The 21,368-nt window shown below is 45.2% G+C and overlaps 1 protein-coding gene across 1 annotated transcript in view; it reads left to right on the top strand.

The window, feature by feature from the left end:
* The window catches only part of mllt10 (MLLT10 histone lysine methyltransferase DOT1L cofactor), a 29,599-nt gene extending 10,780 nt beyond the window's left edge, over positions 1-18,819 (top strand). The window contains exons 7-20 of the mRNA XM_068747975.1: positions 1,008-1,103; positions 1,353-1,683; positions 2,115-2,333; positions 3,065-3,532; positions 8,635-8,795; positions 11,802-11,919; positions 14,753-14,825; positions 15,759-15,952; positions 16,039-16,188; positions 16,348-16,391; positions 16,553-16,818; positions 17,167-17,187; positions 17,483-17,573; positions 17,800-18,819. Coding sequence (XP_068604076.1) covers positions 1,008-1,103; positions 1,353-1,683; positions 2,115-2,333; positions 3,065-3,532; positions 8,635-8,795; positions 11,802-11,919; positions 14,753-14,825; positions 15,759-15,952; positions 16,039-16,188; positions 16,348-16,391; positions 16,553-16,818; positions 17,167-17,187; positions 17,483-17,573; positions 17,800-18,084 — 2,517 coding nt within the window. The 3' untranslated portion in view covers positions 18,085-18,819. The remainder of the gene's footprint in view (positions 1-1,007; positions 1,104-1,352; positions 1,684-2,114; positions 2,334-3,064; positions 3,533-8,634; positions 8,796-11,801; positions 11,920-14,752; positions 14,826-15,758; positions 15,953-16,038; positions 16,189-16,347; positions 16,392-16,552; positions 16,819-17,166; positions 17,188-17,482; positions 17,574-17,799) is intronic.
* The last annotated feature ends 2,549 nt before the right edge of the window (positions 18,820-21,368 follow it).

The following is a 21,368-nucleotide window of genomic DNA, read 5'->3' as shown; positions in this document are numbered from 1 at the left end:
CGAGATGATCTTAGTTTACAGGTTTAGTACTAACTATAACCAGGAAGTTATCGACAACCTGAACTCTTAACCCCAGAGTGATAACAGAAACTAGCAAGCAATGCGCTGGAAGCAGAGCTACTATCCCCTGATTTGAGTAGCAAATTAGCTGACAGTCGTAAAGGAACTCTGGCTCAACTGTCACCAGCCTGCATAGATCTCCCCTCTGGAAGCCCCCCCCCCCCCCCCCCTCTCTCTCTTTTCTGGGTATTGCAGAGTTGTTATGACACTGAACATTACAAGCATGTCGAGTCCCATGTTGTCTCAGGATCGCTGCATATTTTCAGTAAGAATGTGCGCGACTGAATGCCTGCATTAAAGTGTGTGCAAGTGTGCATGCACCTGTCTGTTCACACACACACACACACACACACACACACACACACACGTTCAGAGGTGTAAATGCACTGGCACCCCATCACCACAACAGGGGGTGGAAAAAAGGGGTTGGCAGTGCACGCGATGGAGAGGGTGTAAATTGAGCTGTGAGCATCCAAGAAGCAGGATATGATTGGGTGAAATGACGAGACCTTGTTGGTTTCAGCTTAAGGCTCTGAGACGCACTCTGCTCTCAACTGCAGCGCGACTATTTCCTGTGGCCTCCCGCCTGTTTTTTTATCTTTCTTCTATCCTTTGTGTTTGTGGATTTCTAAGCTTTCATCTCAGACTTGAGCCTTTGAAATGCAATGCGCCGACTTCCTCTGTCTGCGCCGCACATTCTCTCTTCTGTCCTAATAACTCCATTACTCAGTTTTATTTTTGACATTTCTTTTGACTGTAGTCTTTGCATTAGCGCAGTGTGTCTCCATGTTAAGTATTTCTCAATGCCTCTAAAAATGCGGCGGACTTTAAAATAATGGATTTAGGAGGTGCATTTTCCCTCTGTATCTGTCTCTTTCCTCCCTTCATCATAATTTAAGTAGATTCATTCGCATGCATCTGTTTCCCCTTCTTATCGTTATTGCCAGAAACACAAAGAACGGGACAGGCACAAGCCGAAACACAAGAAGAGCATGGACATGTCTCCCTCCCTCGTCCTTCCAAACATCATGGTCCCAGACAAGGTGAAGGTTCCTCTTTGGTTTTCTTGAACTGTGACTGGATTAGTTCCACATTGCAGAGTGGCTGCTTGACTTTTTTTCAATACCTTGATTGTTGCTCTTTTCTCCCACTTCCTTATCTCCCACTGACCTTTCTCCCATTTTTGCTTGATAATACATTTCCATGTTCTGGTGCTTCTCCTGGTTCCTGTACTCCCTTTCTGTTGAACGAACCATAATCCTGTTCTCCCTCCCTTTTTTGCCTCCCTCCAGACATACAACAGCAGTAGCTCAGGGGGGGGCTCTCTGACGGCGGCCTCTCAAAAGCGCTTGGACGACGGAAATGTCCGTTTCACCAACGCCAACTTTCAAGAGGTGTCATCCGCTCACCCTGGCGTTAGTCCGAAAGACGGCTCGGCTACAGACGCGGGTAAGGTGGTGTCTGAGGTGAAGAACAAGAAAAACAGCGGCGTAAGTCACCCGACAGGACAGAGGGGCAGCCGCAAATCTCTCACCTCGTCAGGGAAGCCCCTTCTCTCCACCGTGGTCACCATGGCAACCTCGTCTACATCTGCCTCTGCTTCCACCGGGCCTTTCCACCAAGGTGAATTGATGCCTGCAAGTAGTCTTCTATGTTAATTTCCCATGAATTAACCATGTAGTGAGAAAAATGGAGACACAAGAGCAAATCGCCTGCATTCAGTCGTCTGTCTGGGGAAAGACCAACACGCCAAAAAATAGGAAAAAAGGCATTTGGGAAGGTCAGGACCTGAAAAAAGTCTGTGCTCACACTGAGCCCCTGTGTTTTGTACTATCCAAAACCTTGTAGCCCCCCCTCAGGTGTGTTTTAATATTTGTGTGTCCATTAGAGGGGTGTGTGTGTGTTCATGCATTTGTGTGCTTTAATGCTAGCTGGTCTGTTATTTTGAGGACTACATGATGAGGCCGATGCAGTTGACAGAGTAATTGTTTTCGACTGACTGACTGTCGTAATAATGGAAATCGTCTGCCTCGCCGGCATCTTTTGTCTTTCAGGCCTCCTGCTGACCAGCGCCAGCAAGACTCCCTCTGCCGCGTCCCCGTCTGACTTCCTAAGCTTCTCAGATTCAACGTTACGTACGGGGGGCGGCACCACCTTCTCTTCCCCGCCATCTTTTAGTAGCTGCCTTCTGAAGCCGGGCTCGGAGGGCGGAGCTTCTGAGGGAACGACAACGCTCTTCGGTTCTCTGATGTCCGCCACTACGGCGTCTGCAGGTACCAGAAATAGCAGCGCTTCCACTCGTTCTCCGTGACAAATAAATGTTATATTTCATTGACGTTTCTTATTTATGACGTTGGCCAGGGCGGTCTTAATGTAAGGTAAGCAATGTTTTCATTTATCAGATACAACCTAATGGATAAAGTATTTGTTAAATACTGAAGGTTGAGAGACAAGTCTGAGAAAACAAACCTGGGTGCTTCAATGAGTATGAACTATGAGGATATTTAATCAGCATTTATCAGAGTTCATTATTGGATGTTCAGGAAAAGGAAAATATCTGGTTCATCGTGTTTGTCTCTTGAACATGATCTAAATTTATGGAAGCATGACGCTAATTATTTTTGATTATTAAACAAATATTTAGTTTCATTTTCTAAAATTTGATCAGAGAAAATATCTTGGCTTCTTATGAGAAAACCAAGCCATTTATATCTGCTACTCTGAAACTATAAAATTACGATGCGCCTTCTTTAAAGTATGGCATTTCTTAGATCAAATGACAAATTTATTATTTAATGATTGATTAATAATGAATACAGCCTCTTGTTGCAACCCTAATTTACAAGAACTACATTACGTGCCAGTTCGGCGTAAAGGGCAGAAAACATTGACTAGAAAGCTGATGACTGCAGGATTTGTTTTCCTCTAAAGGGTTTCTTTGAAAAGGTCCTTATCAATACCATTTAAAAACTTAAGGTCAGCTTTTTTTTTTTTTTCATTTCAGTGGGCGGTAAGCTGTATGAGAATTCCCACAGTCACACAACGAGCGAGGCAACAAACCTCGGTGGGCCCGCTGGCTACAAACGGCCCCAGTCCTCCAGCTCCGGGCCGGGGATTGGAGGAGGAGGGGAAGATGGGGTGAAAAAGAAAAAGAAGGGAAACTGGAGAAACAGATTTGGACCGTGCTTTACCACGGATGTGAAGCCTTCAGAGCCAGCTCCCTCCCTAACACTCCCTACCTCGTCCACGGCCAACACCTGCTCCACCGCATCCCCATCCTCCTCCTCCTCCTCCTCCTCCACGCTTTCAGGCCGACCGAGCTTGGTTTCCAGCAGTGGATTAGGAGTGGGGGTTGGGGGAGGAGAGAGGGGATTGGGGGTTATGGGTGTCGGCTGTGGGATTCAGAAGTCCCCATCGCTGCTCAGGAATGGGAGCCTGCAAGGCAACAGCGGCTCCGCAAACACTGGGACAGGTGAGGAAAAACGCGCGGCAGTCACATCTCATAATGAGAAGTTGTCTCTCAGATCCTTCTGTCCATCAGTGCCGGCTGCATTTAGGACATGATCTTCACAAATTTGCTTTAGCCAGAGATTATAAGATTTTTGTTGCCACCTAAAGAGGAAACAGGCTTTTTTGATTCTAGATTCATCAACCGATTATGTTCATCACATCTTGATCGCCATAGTGCCATCAATTTGGTTAAAAGGATAGTGTCTCATGTGTGTCACTGCGGGGACGTTTTTGAACACCGTGTCCAGCTCCTGGTTCGTGGTGGTGTCTTGTGTATTTGTGACTCAATACTGATGAAAAAACAGAAAAGGTTTGGTAATATCAACAATCACAAATGGCAAGGATTTGACACACATCTGAGATTGGCTTTTTGTTTGTGTGTGTGTGTGTGTGTGTGTGTCTCAGCAAAAGCTATATGTGTTATTTGTTCATAGACACGTGAAAATGGTCTGTATGTGTTTCTTCATGTTCTGTTGCTTGGCAACTGTCTTTGTGCTTTGGAGTTCCCCTCGGCTGGTTGAAATGGCTCGGTACAACCCACACATCCATGTCTCCCCTTTACCCCAGAACTACCGCCCCTTTGTTTCTCTCTCCTGCTGCTTGGCCGCTCTCTCTTACCTGCATCCTCTAAGAAAAATCTTTGTCCCACCTGTTGATGCATTATTACTAGTGAAGGTGTTTGCTTTTGGTCGTCCAAATGCACTTTCATCGGGCCAACGTCCATCTTGAATCATTGGTAATAATTAATCCAACACTGATAACCAGTTCTACTGGAGGCTGTTGCATAAGACACCCGTTCAGTTTTGTTTCTCTTTTCAAATTGATTTATTCTTCTTCTTTTAGGCTTTCTCAACATCCATGATTAAATATTAGACTTAGCCAGTACCGGCTGTTTCAACTGAAGCCCCCCAGGCTAATTTAATCAGTTTATTGATGACGTTTGTGGCCATTGATGAATTAAATTATATCGGTTGGCTCTGGGATGCACATTATTGTATTAAGATAGTAACTTATGAACCTGACGGGGCCTTTTTTGTACCGTCACAAGAAAGCTTCAAAACTTTCTTTTCTTCTCCTTCCACACCTGTTTTTGATCCTCTCCTAATCAGTCACACGAGTTTTCTGACCAGGCACGCACCCCCCCCCCTCACCCCCACAACCTGAAAGGCAATCGGATCATGTTAGAGGAGACCATGTGTTTTGACCAAATAAAATTACGTTTATCTAGCCGTAGGTATGACAAGTAAAACGATACAAACTAACCGTTGAACATTGTCATTCGCAACCCCCCCCCCCTAAAAAAATACACTAATTCTGATCATAATACTTTTTGTGATGTGATTGTCCATTGAGGGCGTGTATTTAGAAATAGAGGTGGAATTTATCCCAAAAAAGGACTTCACTGTTTGCATGTGGTCAGAGCTTTAACGTATTACATCCTCTACGGAGGTCATAAATGTATTTTTATTTTATTTTGCAACAGATTTTGATTAGATTTCTTTTTATTGTTTATTAAATTTATGAAAATTACAAATTTTATGCAACATTTCAGGTGACTTTGTTGCACTGAACTGTCCATAGGTGTGAGTGGGGCATGTGAGTGATTGTCTGTCTGCGTGTGGCCCTGCGAGAGGAACCGGCGGCTTGTCCAGGGTGTGTCCCGCCTCTCACCCGTTGACTGCTGGGATAGGATCCAGCGCGACCTGGTAACAGACGAAGAAAATGTGTTGGATGTCAGTAAAGCAACAAGAAATGCAAAAATAAAATGACAAATGTCACGTTCTGATGCTTGTATTTCTCTTTACGGTGGCGGCGGCGGCATTTCTGACCACAGGTGGTGAAAGCAGATAGAGAAACAAAACAGTGGCAGTTGTGTGTCTGTGCATTGTGTGTGTGTGTGTGTGTGTCTGGATGAGAATCGTGTGTTTTTCTTCCAACTGTAAATATTTAGCTTAGGGTTAATGCAGGGCAGTAATGGGGAGGATCTTGCCGTTTATCCCCCCCCCCCCCCACTGACTCCACTGTGCTGATGGATAGATAGTTAGCCTGATAGATACGTGTTGGTGGGTGGGGAGATGTGGGGGTTAGATTTTGGCTAGGTTAATGTTTGACAGCAAAAGGGTCACTGATGGGACGGATGAGATGGGAGAGCGTAGCGGGGGAGGAAAGATCTTTGGGCATGAATTTATTCAGACCTCTGGGAGTGTGTGAAAGTAAAAGAGTGTGACAAGAAAATATTTGATTTTTCTTCATTTAAAATTTTCTTTAGTTAATTTTACTTTATTTTTCCTATCTATTTTTAATATTACTCAAACAATTATAAGCAGATGGGTCTTGCTGCAAAACACATGAAGAGACATTGTGAAAACCAGGATAATGTTTAAATACAATAAAATGGTCGTTGAAAAAATAACCCCTTATGTGATAATGAGCTACGCGTGTCGATGAGGCACATTTTCTTGTGCTACTAAAAAAAATTTTTTTACACTGAAATAAACTATTGGGAAATTCACAAATAAAAGATTTATGGTGACTGAGAAATTTCTCCATTGTTTTAATTCACAATTTTACTCATATTTATTTTTAATTAGATAATTCTCTAGTGTATTGGGGGGGAAAAGGGATTTTCACCGAAATTGAAGATCTGCTCAAAACGAAAAAAAAGAAAAATATACACATACACACACAGAATATGTAGAAAACTAGGAATAGACTACACATGAAAATGTTCAGCTGCAAAAATGTTATTTTCTTGCACATTTGCAAAAAATAATACAGAAATTGGTTGTATGTTGATTGAAGGTGCACCAGTATTTTCTTGTGCACATTGTTTTTCAGCCAACCGTCATTCGTTGTTGATTGTGCAACTGGTTTTATCAGCGATTTACAGACACACGCGCAGTCACATTGGGTGCCCTCCATGTGCTTTAAATATAGCTGCGCCACCTGAATACACGCCTCGTCTTTGCTGTTAAACGATTCTTCGACTTGTGTTTCGTATTTGTTTTCCCCTTTAATTTCAAACCGTGGCTGCATATAGTTACCAAAAACAAAGCTGCAGGCCCCACAAAGCATAGATCCAGCTGTTGAATAGCTGTTGAAGCCATCCACTTGGTTTTTAGATGAGACTTAGCTATAATTGATAACATAGATTTCCTATGGAGATGATACCAGCTTGAACTAATCAAGGTGGATACATTTGAGGCTTAAATACATACTGAGCAGGAAGGGAAAAGGAACTGGAAGGCTGAGCAAAGGGGGCAGTTGTGCTTCAGGGGCTTAACTTTATTGATTACACAGATGGGGTCTAAGTTTGAGAGGCTCAGGGTTGTGTATAAAAATGTTGTGTGTGTTTGATTTTCATCTGCTTTTGTGATCCTTCTTTTGAAAAGCAAAAACAAAACAGATTGTTCTACCGTTATATTAAATATTTGAAAATGTTCTCACCGGAATGGGCAGCACACTTCCAACGTAACAGTTCCCAAATCTATTTTATTTACTGTGTTTAAAATTAATTTAATAAATTCAACAGTAGTAACATTTTGTTAAATATTTTTTTGGGGTGAAACTAGTAATCCAGCTTTATAAATTAAAATGGAAAATCGTCCCATTTGAGTTAGATGGTTTTGATTTAGAAATTAAGTATTTCAAATTAATACAATTTTATTTTAAATTTCAATATGGTTAATTCATGCATTTAACTAAAAATAACTTTTGAAATGTCATATTTGATGTATATATATAAAATCTGCTCAAGTGCTAACTAGTTTAGTTTGGTGTTCAACATCAGGAATATAAATGAAATTTCTTTATGGATCAATAAACGTCCAGCACTTAAAGACGTGGCTCGTTATCAGCCTTTTAAACATATTATATATCTTAAATTCAACGTGAATCCAAGTGAACCTGTGCCTTTTGCCCCTGCTGTCTGTGTTTGCACATTTCAACTCTTCTCATTCGTGAATTGAGATGAACTGTGATAAACTGTTGGTTCGGCCTCAAATTCTGCTACTAAAATCTCAGCCCCCCCAGCAGCCCTGCTTTGGGTATCAATTTTTCTGGTGCATATTACAGTGTTATAAATAGTATGTAGGCCCGTGTAGGGTTCGTATCTCTCTCCAGAGCACCCCCCCCTCTCTCTATCTCCCCCCACCCCTCCCCTCCTGGCACAAAGATCTCTTGTTCCCCCAGTGAATGTGTGCTGCCCTGAGCCATTCAGGCTTTTGTAGGGCTGAGGGGCCCTCCAGCCCCCCACTCACTCACCCCTCCTGCTGGGGTCAAAGGGGGGCAGGGGCAGGACTTATCCCTGGATAGTGGGCGAACGCACGAGTGTGTGTGTGTGTGTGTGTGTGTGTGTGGGAGAGGGGGTGTCATAGAGATAATAGAATGGAACATGCATGTGGGTGTGTAAAAATGGGGCAATATGTTTACTTATGTGATTTATTCCTGAAATGTGTTCTGTTTTGTAATATAATAATTGTTTAATTTATTAATAAGCTAAATAAATGTGCGTTGTTAATGTGGTACAAAGAATATTTTCCGTTGGTCTTGGCAAAAGCTTCGTGCGATTGATTTGTGTGCATTTCTGTATGTTTGAACGCACATTCCTGATAACTGATGTTGTTTTTCTCAAAGACAACAAATAATTTGAGCACATGCTGACACAATTCATTTGATTTTACTGATCGGGCATGAAAAGTTATATTTGTTTTGCTCTGTTATTCATTCATGCACGAATAAAGCGGTTTGTGTACAACTTGGGTGGTAACAGGTTTTATATTATTGCTAAAATGCTCAGAGACAATGGAGTTAATCTATATCTTGCAGTTGTGATAGTAAAGTGTTTAATTAGCACATTGTCCTTGCTCTGTAACGGCACGCTAAATTTAAAGTCGTGTGACTCCCAGGGCAAGAATCCCAAGGAAACGGGACAAATTTCAGAGCATATCATTGAATAATATTTCTAGTCTCTGTAGCCTGAATTGTCAGGGCTTTCCTATTTAATTAAATATAGCATCAGACACAGTAACGGACTAGTTTCTGTTACCTTTGATTTCTCCACAGGTGTTTTCTCTGGTGCGGATGGGTCGTCATTGGGCGCAGGGGCCGTCGCTGTGGGCGGGGCCGGCTCCGAGTTGTCACAGCAACAGCAGCCCATGCCTCCGTTGGCCCCTCCCTCTCCATTCACTGCCACGGCACCGCTAACCGGCGCAGCCTCCACGCACGTGAGTCCGACACGACCTGCTGGAAACTCTCGATGCCCTCTACGTATAACGATTCACCCACATCTCACATCGTTGTGCTGAAGTATAGATAAACTGTGGGAGCACAAATAAACTAAAGCGCACTAATTAAACATTTTCCACACCAAACCTCTGAGCACCGTTATTAATCTGCAGCTTGTTAATTATGTGTGAAATGTGTGTGTGTGTGTTGACCTTGAGTGGATGGTGGTTTCTAAGCCCAGCTCTGCAGCTGATTTTTTATAAGTGCACTTATTGATGGTCTTATCAGTTTATTCCAAGCACCAAATTAAGCCTTATTATCTCCTGTTGTATAGTCACCCGAATGTCTGAGTGTAATTATTGTTTTTTTTGTCTGTAGCATATCTCATAAACTGGCTTCACCATCCTTTTTTCCTTTTGAAATTAGGATTTTATTTCTATAGCTTCACTTTTGGTGATCTGTCTTCGGTGGCACTGCAGGAAGAGTAGAAAACCATAATATTTAAACCTGTAAGTCTTCGATGTTAAAATTTAGTGCTATGAAGTAATAACCTTTTCTTCAGTATCCTAATATCTCCTGAGTTTCTCAAACAACTTGTGCTAGATCAACTTTTTTTTTATTCTGCAGGCATTTAATCATTATTCTTAAATAAAACAGTAATTTTCTCTCTTTTCTTTTGACCTTTTCCCTCAGCTCTGTTCTATATCTGTTATTTTTTTAGCCTGGACATTTTCTTTATAAATGTAATTTATTCAGACCACAAAGTCTTTAAGGTTTCTGTCACTGACCATTGGCTTAAAATATTTGTGATTCTCCAGCTCACTTCAAAAACTCTTAACTGTTGTCAGAATGGTTGATATTATGTGATAAAACAATGACTCTTTATTACTTAAAATGTACAGAAATATGATCAGACTGATTATACACTGGGAAATATTTGGAAAAATGTAGTTTTCCATTAGAAACCTGACAAAATTCACATGTAATGGATTTCTGAAAGTATTTTCAGCATATTTTAATTCCATGCTCAAGCAAGAGTCAATCAGGTTCATTCATCTCAAAATATATTAGTTATATATTTTAAGTCCCCAATTTTTCTGCATTTTTTTTATATTAACATTCAAAACTGAAGCCATTTTTTCAGATGAACCCCTCCTCCCATCTTCAGTCCCTGACCCCAGTGCCCATCCTTTCACAACCTCTCCAAAGTCCATCCTCTGTCTCTGACCACCCGACGCCATTTTTCTCTTGTGTCCACTTGCCACCTTTTTTTCTCTTTCTCGCTCAAACTCTCTCACCCTCGACCTTCCTTCTCTCTGTCCCCATCTATTTCTCTCTTTCTATCTCTGTTGTCCTGTGATGTAATGACATCTGACAAGCAACACAGTAGGGACAGAGGGATGGATGGAGGAAGGGACCCTGTGTGTGTGTGTGTGTGTGTGTGTGCACGCTGTGGTGCCTTAAACTCGCTGGTCTGGCCTTCATCTTGCCCGCTCCTTTCTGTTCAGCACATAATATAGAAGCCGGGAGGCCCAGGCAGACACAGGATATCACGCCTGTTTGCAGCATGCATAGATGAGTTTTGGCTGTAGCTGTGTGTTTGAGAAACAAAGAGAACGGCGTGATGCCACAGAGAGAAAGAAAAAAAAATATTATTTTTGTTAATTCTTTCAATCACCACAGATTGTTAAACATGTTCATGTCTGTTTGGAAAGTATGATGCACAAAATTATGGGACTGCTAAATTAGGCTTCCTTCTCTGTGTGTGTGTGTGCGAGAGAGCGCGTCAATTAGTGACACAGACCATTTGCTATTTTCAATCCACAGCAGACTCCCGGCCTACTGTTATTGGCTATCAGCCCAGGACAGAGAAAGGGAGTGTGGGAGAGACATTGAATGAAAAATGAATGCAAATGATAAATGAATGTTGATGGGGGGAAAAGGGGCAGGATTATGAATGGAGGGGAGGAGGAGGAAGAGAAGAGAAGAAGAGCGGTCTACAAAGAAATCTGAAGTCACGCCAGTGGGGAAAATTTGGTGGAGGGTGTGGGCTCCTTTTGTAACTTTAACATTTAGATTTGGTGGGAATTTGTGCGATGACCATGAATAGACAATGGTTTTTGTCTTTACGATTTTTTCATCCTAAATGTCAATGAATAAATGACAAGCAATAGGTAGTGTAATAAGAAGACAGGCAGTGCTTGGCCAAAGTACACTTTCGTGTAAAAACCTGAAGCTATTTGTAGTTATTATTCATCAAAACTAAACAGTTAAATCTCATAAATTAACTATAAAACCTGTTTTGACACCTAATTCCTTATCTGACCATGAACACACACTACGGCAGAGCATTACTTAAATTAGTTTGTCTTCTGTGGTGGTGTGGGCCGTCCTTTTTTAAGATAAACCTGATGCTCCACCCTCCCACTCCTCCTCCTTGCCCCACCCTTCTTATGTTCCTAATTCATGAAATGCCTTAATTAGATTAAAGGCACTAGAAACGCTTTGTCAGCATGTCGGCATCCTGTCGGGGTGTCGACGCTTGGAGATCTGTGCATTTATTACAAGCTTAGGATTCCTCTTTTTGTACGCGAAAAATCTACACGCAGACATTCTATATTTAGATGCTTTGAATATATTAGACTAGACAATTGTTCTATAATTAGAGCTGAGCAATCCTAACGATTCTGTAATATATATATCAATATTTTTCGCCATTGGTTTATTCTTTTTGCTTACTGATAGATTTTTAAGCACACAAACTGAATCAATACTTGTGTCAATCTGTTGGGGGGGGGTCATGGTCTAATCCTCATTAAGCTTTTTGCAGTAGTGGGGTCATCTGTTTCTCATCATTTTGAGATGTTCACGTTAAATATTAAGTGATAAATCAAATAAATGATTGTCAACTAAAGAGCTGAGAGAGTTTTAGTTCTTTTATTGCTTTGCTGTATTTCTCCATAGTCGTGTTTTGTTCTGATACTCAGTTGTCCCTCTGTCTGCAGGTGAGTGGACTCCCAGGGTCCGTCTTCAACATTGCTCCATCCCATATGTTTGGTAACAGGATGAACCCCAACACGGCCATGGCGGCACTCATCGCCCAGTCCGAGGCCTCGCCGGCAGGTATGGGTGTGTGTGTGTGTGTGTGTGTGTGTGTGTGTGTGTGTGTGAGTGGGTGTGTTTGGCAGAGAGAGAAAGAGATGGAGATAACGGATAGGTCGCGCCTCCTCGCTCCCACAGAGAGGTGAAGGGTCAGCACTGGCTCCAGTTACACACCCCACCCCCTCTCCCGGTTTAATCCTCATGACCAAATACAGCACAACAACAAAGATTATTTACATGTAAGCATGAGGAAGAGGGGGATGCTGTTGAGGCAGAGCAGGCCCAGTAGCTGCGCTCAAGTAGCATCTGCAGAGGGACAGATGTGGGTTGTTTTCTGTCTGGAGCAGAAGAGCTGATGAAGGAGTAAGAAGTGGATTTACTAATCAGAGGAGTCACTTCCTGATACAAGACATCTGGAGAGAGGAGGAGAGAGTTAGGGGCACGGAGGAAGAGGAAGGTAGGCAGTTCCTGCTGCCGGTCAGCAGTCATCAGAGCCAGATCCACCCTGACCTGCAGGTCAGCTCACTAATCAGCCTGAATGACAGGGGGCCACAGGGTGTGTGTGTGTGTGTGTGTGTGTGTGTGGGTGTGTGTGTGAGAGAGAGAGACTTCTGTGTGTTGACAAAAGTAAGCTTTGTGCTTCATGGGGGGAAATTTCATAGTGTCAACATTTTTCACCAATAAAATGTTATGTTGAATTAATGCTGTATTAGATTTGTGAAGTATAATCTAATTAGCATACTAATAAATAACTCCGTTATTTAAATGTGTAAACTTTTTTTAGCACTAAAAATCTACATTTATAGATTCCATCTCCCGGGTTGTAGGATTATCGGCTTCTTATTTAGCTCTGTAATGTTAATCTTCATTGGTGGTCAGCACACCGTTTAATTTGCAGATAGATTGATTTGCCGTCCAACAAAAGCTCAGTCATATCCATTTAATTACAAACTGAAAACCAGGATATGTTTTGTCCCAAACATGACTGAAGTAATGAGTTTGGCATCTTAGTAATTGGTGATTTATTTTAAGTTGAAAGACTAATCCATTAACCAGCCAGCCCATAAATCTCTAATCGGTAATGAAAACGTTTCTTGTGCAACATGTCGGACCGTTTCCTTACCTTCCAGGTGTGTGTGTGGCGGTGCGAGACACGGGCACGCAAGCGTTGTTCGGGAGCTCATATGAGACGCAAACATGCAAAGGTGTACATGGGTGTGTGCTCGTAGCCTGTTTGCTTTGGCAGCTGCTCCTCTTTGCTTTAGAGTGTCTGGAGGGGAGGTGCCAGACATGAGAGGGTTACCAGAGCGAGGGACGGGAGCGAGGGGACGGGATCGAGGGGACGGGATCGAGGGGACGGGAGCGAGGGACGGGAGCGAGGGACGGGAGCGAGGGGACGGGAGCGAGGGGACGGGAGCGAGGGGACGGGAGCGAGGGGACGGGAGCGAGGGATGGGAGCGAGGGGACGGGAGCAAGGGATGGGAGCGAGGGGACGGGAGCGAGGGGACGGGAGCGAGGGACGGGAGCGAGGGGACGGGATCGAGGGACGGGAGCGAGGGGACGGGATCGAGGGACGGGAGCGAGGGACGGGAACGAGGGGACGGGAGCGAGGGATGGGAGCGAGGGGACGGGAGCGAGGGATGGGAGCGAGGGGACGGGAGCGAGGGACAGGAGCGGGGGACGGGAGGGACAGGAGCGGGGGACGGGAGGGACGGGGGGGAGGGACGGGAGGGACTGGAGCGAGGGACGGGAGCGAGGGATGGGAGCGAGGGATGGGAGCGGGGGACTGGAGCGAGGGATGGGAGAGGGGGACGAGAGCGAGGGGGGCGAGGGACGGGAGGGACTGGAGCGAGGGACTGGGATTGACTGTCTTAAGTAGAGGGGAGTTTTTTGAGTGTGTAAATGTGAAAGTGCGCCTTAGCGTGCGTGTGCACGTGTGATTCATTACTCTTACCGAGGAAAATGAAAAGAAGCGTCTGGCCAGAGGCCCAGAGGGAGGAGGTCGGGACTCGCAGAAGGTGGAAGGAGAGCAAAGTGTCCACGCAGTCTGAACGAAGGCTCGCGTGAAAGAGATGCAAAGGAAGAGAGGAAGAGAGGAAGAGAGGAGATCCACGAGTATCACCATTCAGCCACGTTGCACCGAATACATTCCAACAGGCGTGCTTTGCTCTTTGTTTTGGCTCTTTGCCAGCCTTTTCCACCCGACAACTGGGTCCAGACTGGATCAATCTAAAGAGGACAACTGAGCTTTGGAAGAAGATGTCCCGTCATCCTGCTCGGGGCCGAGCAGCGGGAGAGATTAACCCTTGCGTTTTGCAGACGCAACGGCAATTATGCAATCGTTAAATTAAAAAGGAACCACTGCCTTTCTTTTTTTTTAACAAATGAAATGGCAACAATGGCAACTCTTGTGTCTGTTCTGGGAATGAGCCACCAAAGGCAGTTTCTACATTCGTGAATGCATTTTCCAGCCGACCTCTAAATGCTCGAATGAAAGTTAAACCGCAGAATTCTTTTTTTTTTTTTTTTTTGCTCGTACTTCTGTTGTGTGCCGCCGCAAACAGGAAGGATATCTAAATGAGAACAATTATCTGTTAGTTTATAAAACACGGTATAAGTAATCCCCTAGAGCAGGAGGGCAGAAGAACACGTCTAACCAATCAGGGCTGTGCAGAATAACCAGGTCGTGGGGCTCACTCCTTTCCAGATGTTTGCTGCGATGCACAAAATGGAACACGGAAGCGCTTTAGCTGTTTTCCTCCTGTGAATGCGGGCGGATGCGTTTTGTCTTCACACATTCCGAGGCTCTCGCTGGTTGAGTGGCCTCGCTCTGAGGTGATCCTTCTGTTTGTAGATCAGGAGCTGGGAGACAGCAGCGTTGGAGCTCAGGGCTTCTCCATAAGGGCTTCTCCCAAGACCACCCCGCGGTGAGTGCACACACAGATGCCCCCCATCCCACTCCATTTACATTCCTCGCTGCTGCCCCCCCCCCTCCCCCCCCCCACACTTTCCCCTTCGCTGGCCCCTTGTCTTCTCTCTTCTCATATCCTCACACACACTCCACCTTTCCCACTAATCCCGACAGGCAATTCTTTCTCCCCCAGCCGACGATAACTTGCGTTTTTGAAGCTGGTAACCATCCTTCTACGGAGTTGGACCACCTTGTTTGCGTTTTATTCATTTTCCGCCCTTAAAGTATCTTAAATAATGGAAATATTCATGATACAACTCCATTTTTGTTTGTTCTTTTTGGGACGAATGCTGCCACTCGAGGTTGGTCTAGTATTTCATTTCTTTAGTTTAAGACACAGATCTAGTCAGAACAGAGTGATATTCAGTATTGATAAAAGCACAAATTGTTATAAATGAATTGTCCTTTTCATTACCTCCAGGATTTAATGTATAAATACAGTTAGTTGTGTTTTTTTTTTTTTTTTTCAAATTTGCAGCTTTTTGGAAAATGTCTCAGAAGTTTTGGGATTGACGGACATGAATAGCAATAATTTTCCACTGGATTTTTTCTCCATTCTGATTCTTGTCCTTTATTTCCTCCTTTCACACTCAACAGATTGTCTCGGCACACACACCAAGATTTATCGCATCCACTTCCCTCTTTCTGTCGCTCTACTACATGTCGTCTTTCTTCCTCTTCCTCTCTCGCTAACGCACAGACAGGAAGCCTGGCCTCTTTTCTTTAAAGGCCACTGTAACAACAAATTGATGTAGTTTTATAGCCGGCAGTGTCTATGTTTGCCTGACGTTTATGTTGAGTCGTTAATCTCCCCATTGACCTCTTCATCTCTTCCTTTCTTTTCATGCTCTCTCTCTCTCTCTCTCTCTCCCTCTCTCTCTTCGCGAAGCTCTCCCATTGGTGGCCTGCAGATCCGCTATGACTCCTCTGGGTCGTTGCCAGGGCCAGGGCTGGGGTTGCTAGGGGCGGGGGGCGGCTGCGGGGAGACGATGCCCCCGGTGGCCACCAGCATCGAGCAGCTCCTGGAGAGGCAGTGGAACGAGGGACAGAGCTTCCTCCTGCAGCAGGGAGCCCAGGGAGACGGTGAGGAGACGCACGCACACACACACACATTTATCACCCGCAGGATCAGATATCAGTAAATACTCCGATCAATCTGTTCCTCTCAGTGGTGGGCATGTTGAAGTCCCTCCATCAGCTGCAGGAGGAGAACCGGAAGCTGGAGGAGCAGATTAAAACTCTGACCATGAAGAAAGAGAGATTGCAGCTTCTCAGTGCTCAGCTATCGGTGCCGTTCACCCCCACCACTGCCTCCTCGGGTACACACACACACACACACACACACACACACACCTGGTTTAACTGAATATCTTACAGAATGAGAAATCTAAACACAGCCCATGATGGTGTATTATATAAACTACAGATCTACTGATCCACAGAGAGGGAATCTAAATGTGAGCGAATTTCTGTTGCAGATGTGAAAGGAGCCACCGATTCGTCGTTACCTGTTGCAGCTCAGGTAAGAGGAAACACCCAAAACGCGATTGATTGTAATCCTGTACAGCCAGCAATGTAATACCTGAATTGACCTGAAGTTGATCTGATCATTAAAGTCATCAGCGATCGAGGGCACCGTCGGGAGAGCGTCAATAGGTGTCCTTCACTGTCTCTCTTTCTCAGGACAGTGCGTCGTGCGGAGGCCGCAGCAGTAGCGGCTCCTCGTCCTCCCTCTCCACCCCTCCCTCCGTCTCCCACAGCCCGCCCCAGCCACAGCCGAACGGCGTCGCCACGGTGGGAGGGGCCCCCGCGGGGCTGATGGGCACGCTGGGCATGGGGGGCATCGTCGGGGCGTTAAACGGCGTGATCCAGACGCCGGCGGGCGCCGCCAGCCCCCACGCACACGCCGCAGGAACAGCTGCAGGCGCCACGCTGCCCACCAATAACGGGTACGTCTAGCGGCTTGCCTCGGTCGTCTCTTTCTTTCACTTGGAGACGATGAACGAAAAGGTAAAAGGTTTCGTGTGGTGCTGAACGTCCGCCACGGCGAAACCGGTTTACTGTCAGAGGATGAAAGGCCAAATGCTCTCCAGTCATGCTGATGAGACTTTGTGGGCTTTGCCCCCCCCCATCTCTTTACCACATGTTACGGTATTGAAAACACCAAAAGATGTTTCCTGTCAGGCGGAATACATCGTCTCTGAGTCATCGGCCGTTTTAGTTTTGCAACATATGTCTGTGAGCTTTTCTGCATCCTCTCCTTTGTTTCCTCTTGCTTGCCTGTTGGATTCTCGCAGCTCGGCGCCGAGTAAGACGAGGTGAGAAAGCCCTGCAGCGCTCTCTCTCGCTCTCTCTCGCTCTCTGTCTTTCCCTTATTCGACTTGTTGAAGATGTTTACGCTAATTCAGCTAATAAACCCAAAGAGAGCATCACATGAATGATTGTTAAATAAATGTAAAGTTGTTCTTCCGGGCCGGATCGCCGCTGCACCGGCGTCCTCCTCCGTGTGATCCTCGTATGTTTTGAGGTGTGTAATAAAATGCTTCGTCTCTGAGGACGGCGTCTTCATCGTATCGCCGTGTCTGACTCCGAGTCGTGTTTTTGTCTCGTCAGCGCCGCTCGGCTCGGCCTGCTGTCTGAGCAGCACAGATTCCTCCTGCAGCAGCATCAGCTCCAGCAGCTGCTTTCTGCACAACCTTCAGCGGTACGACGCGCACGCACACACACACACACACACACATTCAAAGGCATTAAAATACAAGGCAGCCATTTCCTTTGGATAATGGCCCAAATTGCTCGGCTTGTTAACGTTCCCCTGCCCCTCATTGTTGTCATCCTCCTTATCTTCTGCCGTTTCCCTCCCTTTCTTGTCTGAAAGTTTCACTTCACACTAATTTTTTCCTCCTGCATCCCCCCCCCCCCCCCCCCAGGAGCAGCAGCAGGTGTTGCTTTACCAACTGATGCAGCAGCAGCAGGACCTCCAGCAGCTGCAGTCCCTCTCCTCCTCTGCCCAGATTCCCTCCATCCCGCTCTCCTCTGCTCAGCTGCCCATCAACAACCTGCTTCCCGGCGCCCAGAGCCAAGGCCAAGGCGCCATCACCGCCAACCCCTTCCTGGCGCTGCAGCACGCGCACGCTGACGCGCACGGCCCGGGGGCTCAGAAGCCGCGGCTGGCCGAGAAGGCCGTGGGCGTGGCGGGGCAGGAGAAGACATGACAGATGCTCCGTTTGTTTCTGTGTTTGGTTGGTCTTGTTATTTAAATAAATATGGAGAATATTCCGGAGATCAGCAATGAAGCAGGGAAATCTGTTCCCGGTGCGACTCTCTTTCCGGTCGTGCTTTAGTCTACACTATGGTGTGATGGCATTGATTTGCGGTCACTGAATCTCTCGAGCTGACCGTACCAGGTTTAGCTTTACAGCCTTTATTTTATTTTTTTGGTCGGAACCGTTTCTGTTGAATTATTTATTTCTCTCCACTTAAAGATTTTTTTAGCTTTAGTGCTGCTTCAGGTTCTTATTTTGTCACTGTTGAAATGACTTTTATTTGATGTCACTGGTAGCAAATGATTTTGTAATTGTTGGTAAATAAGCCTATTATTCGCTTCTCTTCTGACCAGCATGTAAACTTTTATTTTAGTTTCTCAACATTTCCTTCTCTAATCATGCCTTCAGGTTCTGTCTCTCCCTTTACCGAGTTGTTTTTCCTCATTTCCACTTCCTTCGGTCTCGTCTCTCCGTCGTCTGACTCTCAGGGGCCTCGGCTATCACAGAAGCTGCCGTGCACACAGGAATATAAAAGTGTAAAAAAACTACAATTCCCTACCGCAGGACGTTACGGTAGCAGATGTCTGAAGCCAAGTCTCATACAGTCACCGCAGAAGCCTTCCTTTTGACGGTTTCCTTTCTGGGCCAAATGCAGGGCGCTCACTCAGGGAAGTGAAACGTAAAAAGAAAGAGCAGCCGGTTGAATTCTCGGAGAGATTCATGAATCCTCTCTCCAATTATACAATTGGTAGTCATCGTGTGGAAACCATTCTGTTTCCTCTTCCTGATTGAGCCCCCCCCCCGCTGCACCTACCTCTCAAGCAGGACCAGCCCTATCTATCAGGACCTAAATAAAAACCCACTACAGTCAGGACTGGGCCAACCAGGGTCACCAAGTGCCTGAGGCTGAAAGCGGAAGGCAGGATTCATTTTCTTTTACCCGTTTCCTTGTCTCTAAATCCAGCTCTGAAGAACTCTGCTGGTTAACGTCAGGCTGGACGTGCTGTTGTTAATAAAACCAGGAAATATTCTGCTGCATTCTCCAATATCAAAGCCAACTTTGTGCTGTGCTTTTTTATTTATTGAGAGGTTATTTGTCTAATAGGTGTGAGATGATGATATATTTTAAAATCCTGCTGGTGTTGCAATTGAACATTTTGTACTACTGTGTAAAGTTTTGTTTGTCGTTATCCTCACACAGTTTGGTCTCGCTTCAGACCCTTTAACGTCTATCCTGTGCTGTTTGAAGCCCTGAGGCTGCGTGATCTGGGCGGGTGTCTGTATATAACTGTGTCTGTGGGTATAAAGTGGCACAGTTTTTACCTCGTAAAGTGTAAATAGACCTTTTTCATTGGCCGTTGGTGTACATAAGTAATTGTGATTGGCCGTGCTGGTGTGAAGGAAAGCCAATGAAGCCTCAGTGTGTGCGTGTGAATCTTTAGGACCAGAGACAAAAGGTTTAACAATGACTGGACACAAAGTATTAATTTATTTTTATATGTTCAGGGACATTGTGTGTTTCTTTTTTAAGTTTTGCACCATGTTTTTGAGAAGTGATTTTATACCATGTTTTCACCTCTGCACATTTATTTCCATCGGTTTTGTACAAGTGGAAAATAATGGATTAAAATTTGACATTTGTATTACAAAACACCAAAAATAAAAGAAACACTATGGATAAAGCTTCAGGAGCATTTTGTCTTGTTTCAATGAGTAAAATAAATAGTGATTTAATAATAAATAGACGAGGCAGGGAATTTCTTCCATCAATTGTACAAGATTCCACTTTTATTTGAATTTATTTGCGCAGAGATATTTACATTAAGCATATTTAGAACAATGTAATTGAAGTTGTCTTTATAATATAATTTATTTTTTCAGCCCGCACAGTGAGTGGATTCCATTAGTCACAGTAGCAATGCCTTCAGGACATTTAATATACAGTTTTTGCCATTGACTGCATTCATGTATAATCAGAAGTCAGCCCAGAAGACTAAATCTCATCGGGACAGACATTTAAACATTTAAATTGTATCTTTAAAATGGAATGAAAACCATTTATGAATGTCATATTGAATCGCGCACACAGCAGAAATTAAAACGTGCGATGATCAGATCCACACCGAGCAAACACGCTTAGAGTTAATGAAGCTTTTAGGTTTTCTGATCTTGCTTCAAGATGAGACTTTCTTTTCCTGTTGAAAGGGAACATCTTCAAAATGTATCCAACGTGCTTCAAGGCTACACGCACGACCCGAAGCTGATGACTTCCAGCTGCCAAGAAACAACCTGTGTGTGTGCGCGCGCGTGCGTGTGCGTTGAGGTGGGGGCACCATTCTGCTACATCTGCTTCTGCGCTGGTAATTAAAAGCTCACTTTCCCGAAGAAGAAAAAAAAAAAATCACCCTCCCCCACAAACACACGCACACACACACACACACACACACACACAACCTGCATTCAACATTACTACCCCTCCCTCCTTTCCCTTCTCCTTTCTTAAGCACTTGCTCACACGCCCCTCCCGCCCCCAAATATGCTTCACCCCCCACATCCACTCACTATCAGCCCTGTCAATCACAGCCTGGCTGTTTAACCCCCCCCCCCCCCCCCCCAGAATATAGAGCTCCACTGGCCAGGAGTATCTCTTTTCTAGGTTCCACTGTATGAGCAGCTTCTGTAGCGCCTCCCTACCACGCACACGCACGCACACGCACGCACACGCACGCACACGCACGCACACGCGCACACGCAGGACAAAGCTCCTGTGTCCATCATCGATCAAACTCGCCTAGAAACCTTCCCAGGGGTTGCATGGTTTACCAGCTGATGCAGGACCCCTGTGTGCTGCCCGACTTGGCGCCTGATCACAAAGCCATAACATGACTAAGCCCCGGTGCGGGGAGACAGGAGATCTCTCTGTCGTTCTCTTTCTCTCTGACACGCACACGCACACGCACCAGATCGAGGCCAGCGGGAGGGTTAAGCTCTGGATGATTAGACAAATGTTGGGCAGAGTTCAGGCTTCAGAAGCGGGCTGAGCTGCTGTCACAGAGGAATGCGCCGCGGCAACATGGATACCTGCAGCCCCCCCCCCCCCCCCCCCCCCCCCCCTCCGTTCCAGTCCCTGATTTAGTGTCCCATTTCAAAATGCAGCATTTTAATTATTTGGCCTTTTCAGATCAAACAAAGATGGAGGGGATAAAATGCAGGCAAGACATCTTGCAGCAGAG

The sequence above is a fragment of the Brachionichthys hirsutus genome, chromosome 14 (genome assembly GCF_040956055.1).
Source record: "Brachionichthys hirsutus isolate HB-005 chromosome 14, CSIRO-AGI_Bhir_v1, whole genome shotgun sequence".
Taxonomy (NCBI): domain Eukaryota; kingdom Metazoa; phylum Chordata; class Actinopteri; order Lophiiformes; family Brachionichthyidae; genus Brachionichthys; species Brachionichthys hirsutus.
Note: the sequence above shows the minus strand (reverse complement) of the source record. Positions and strands in the feature narration are given on the sequence as shown.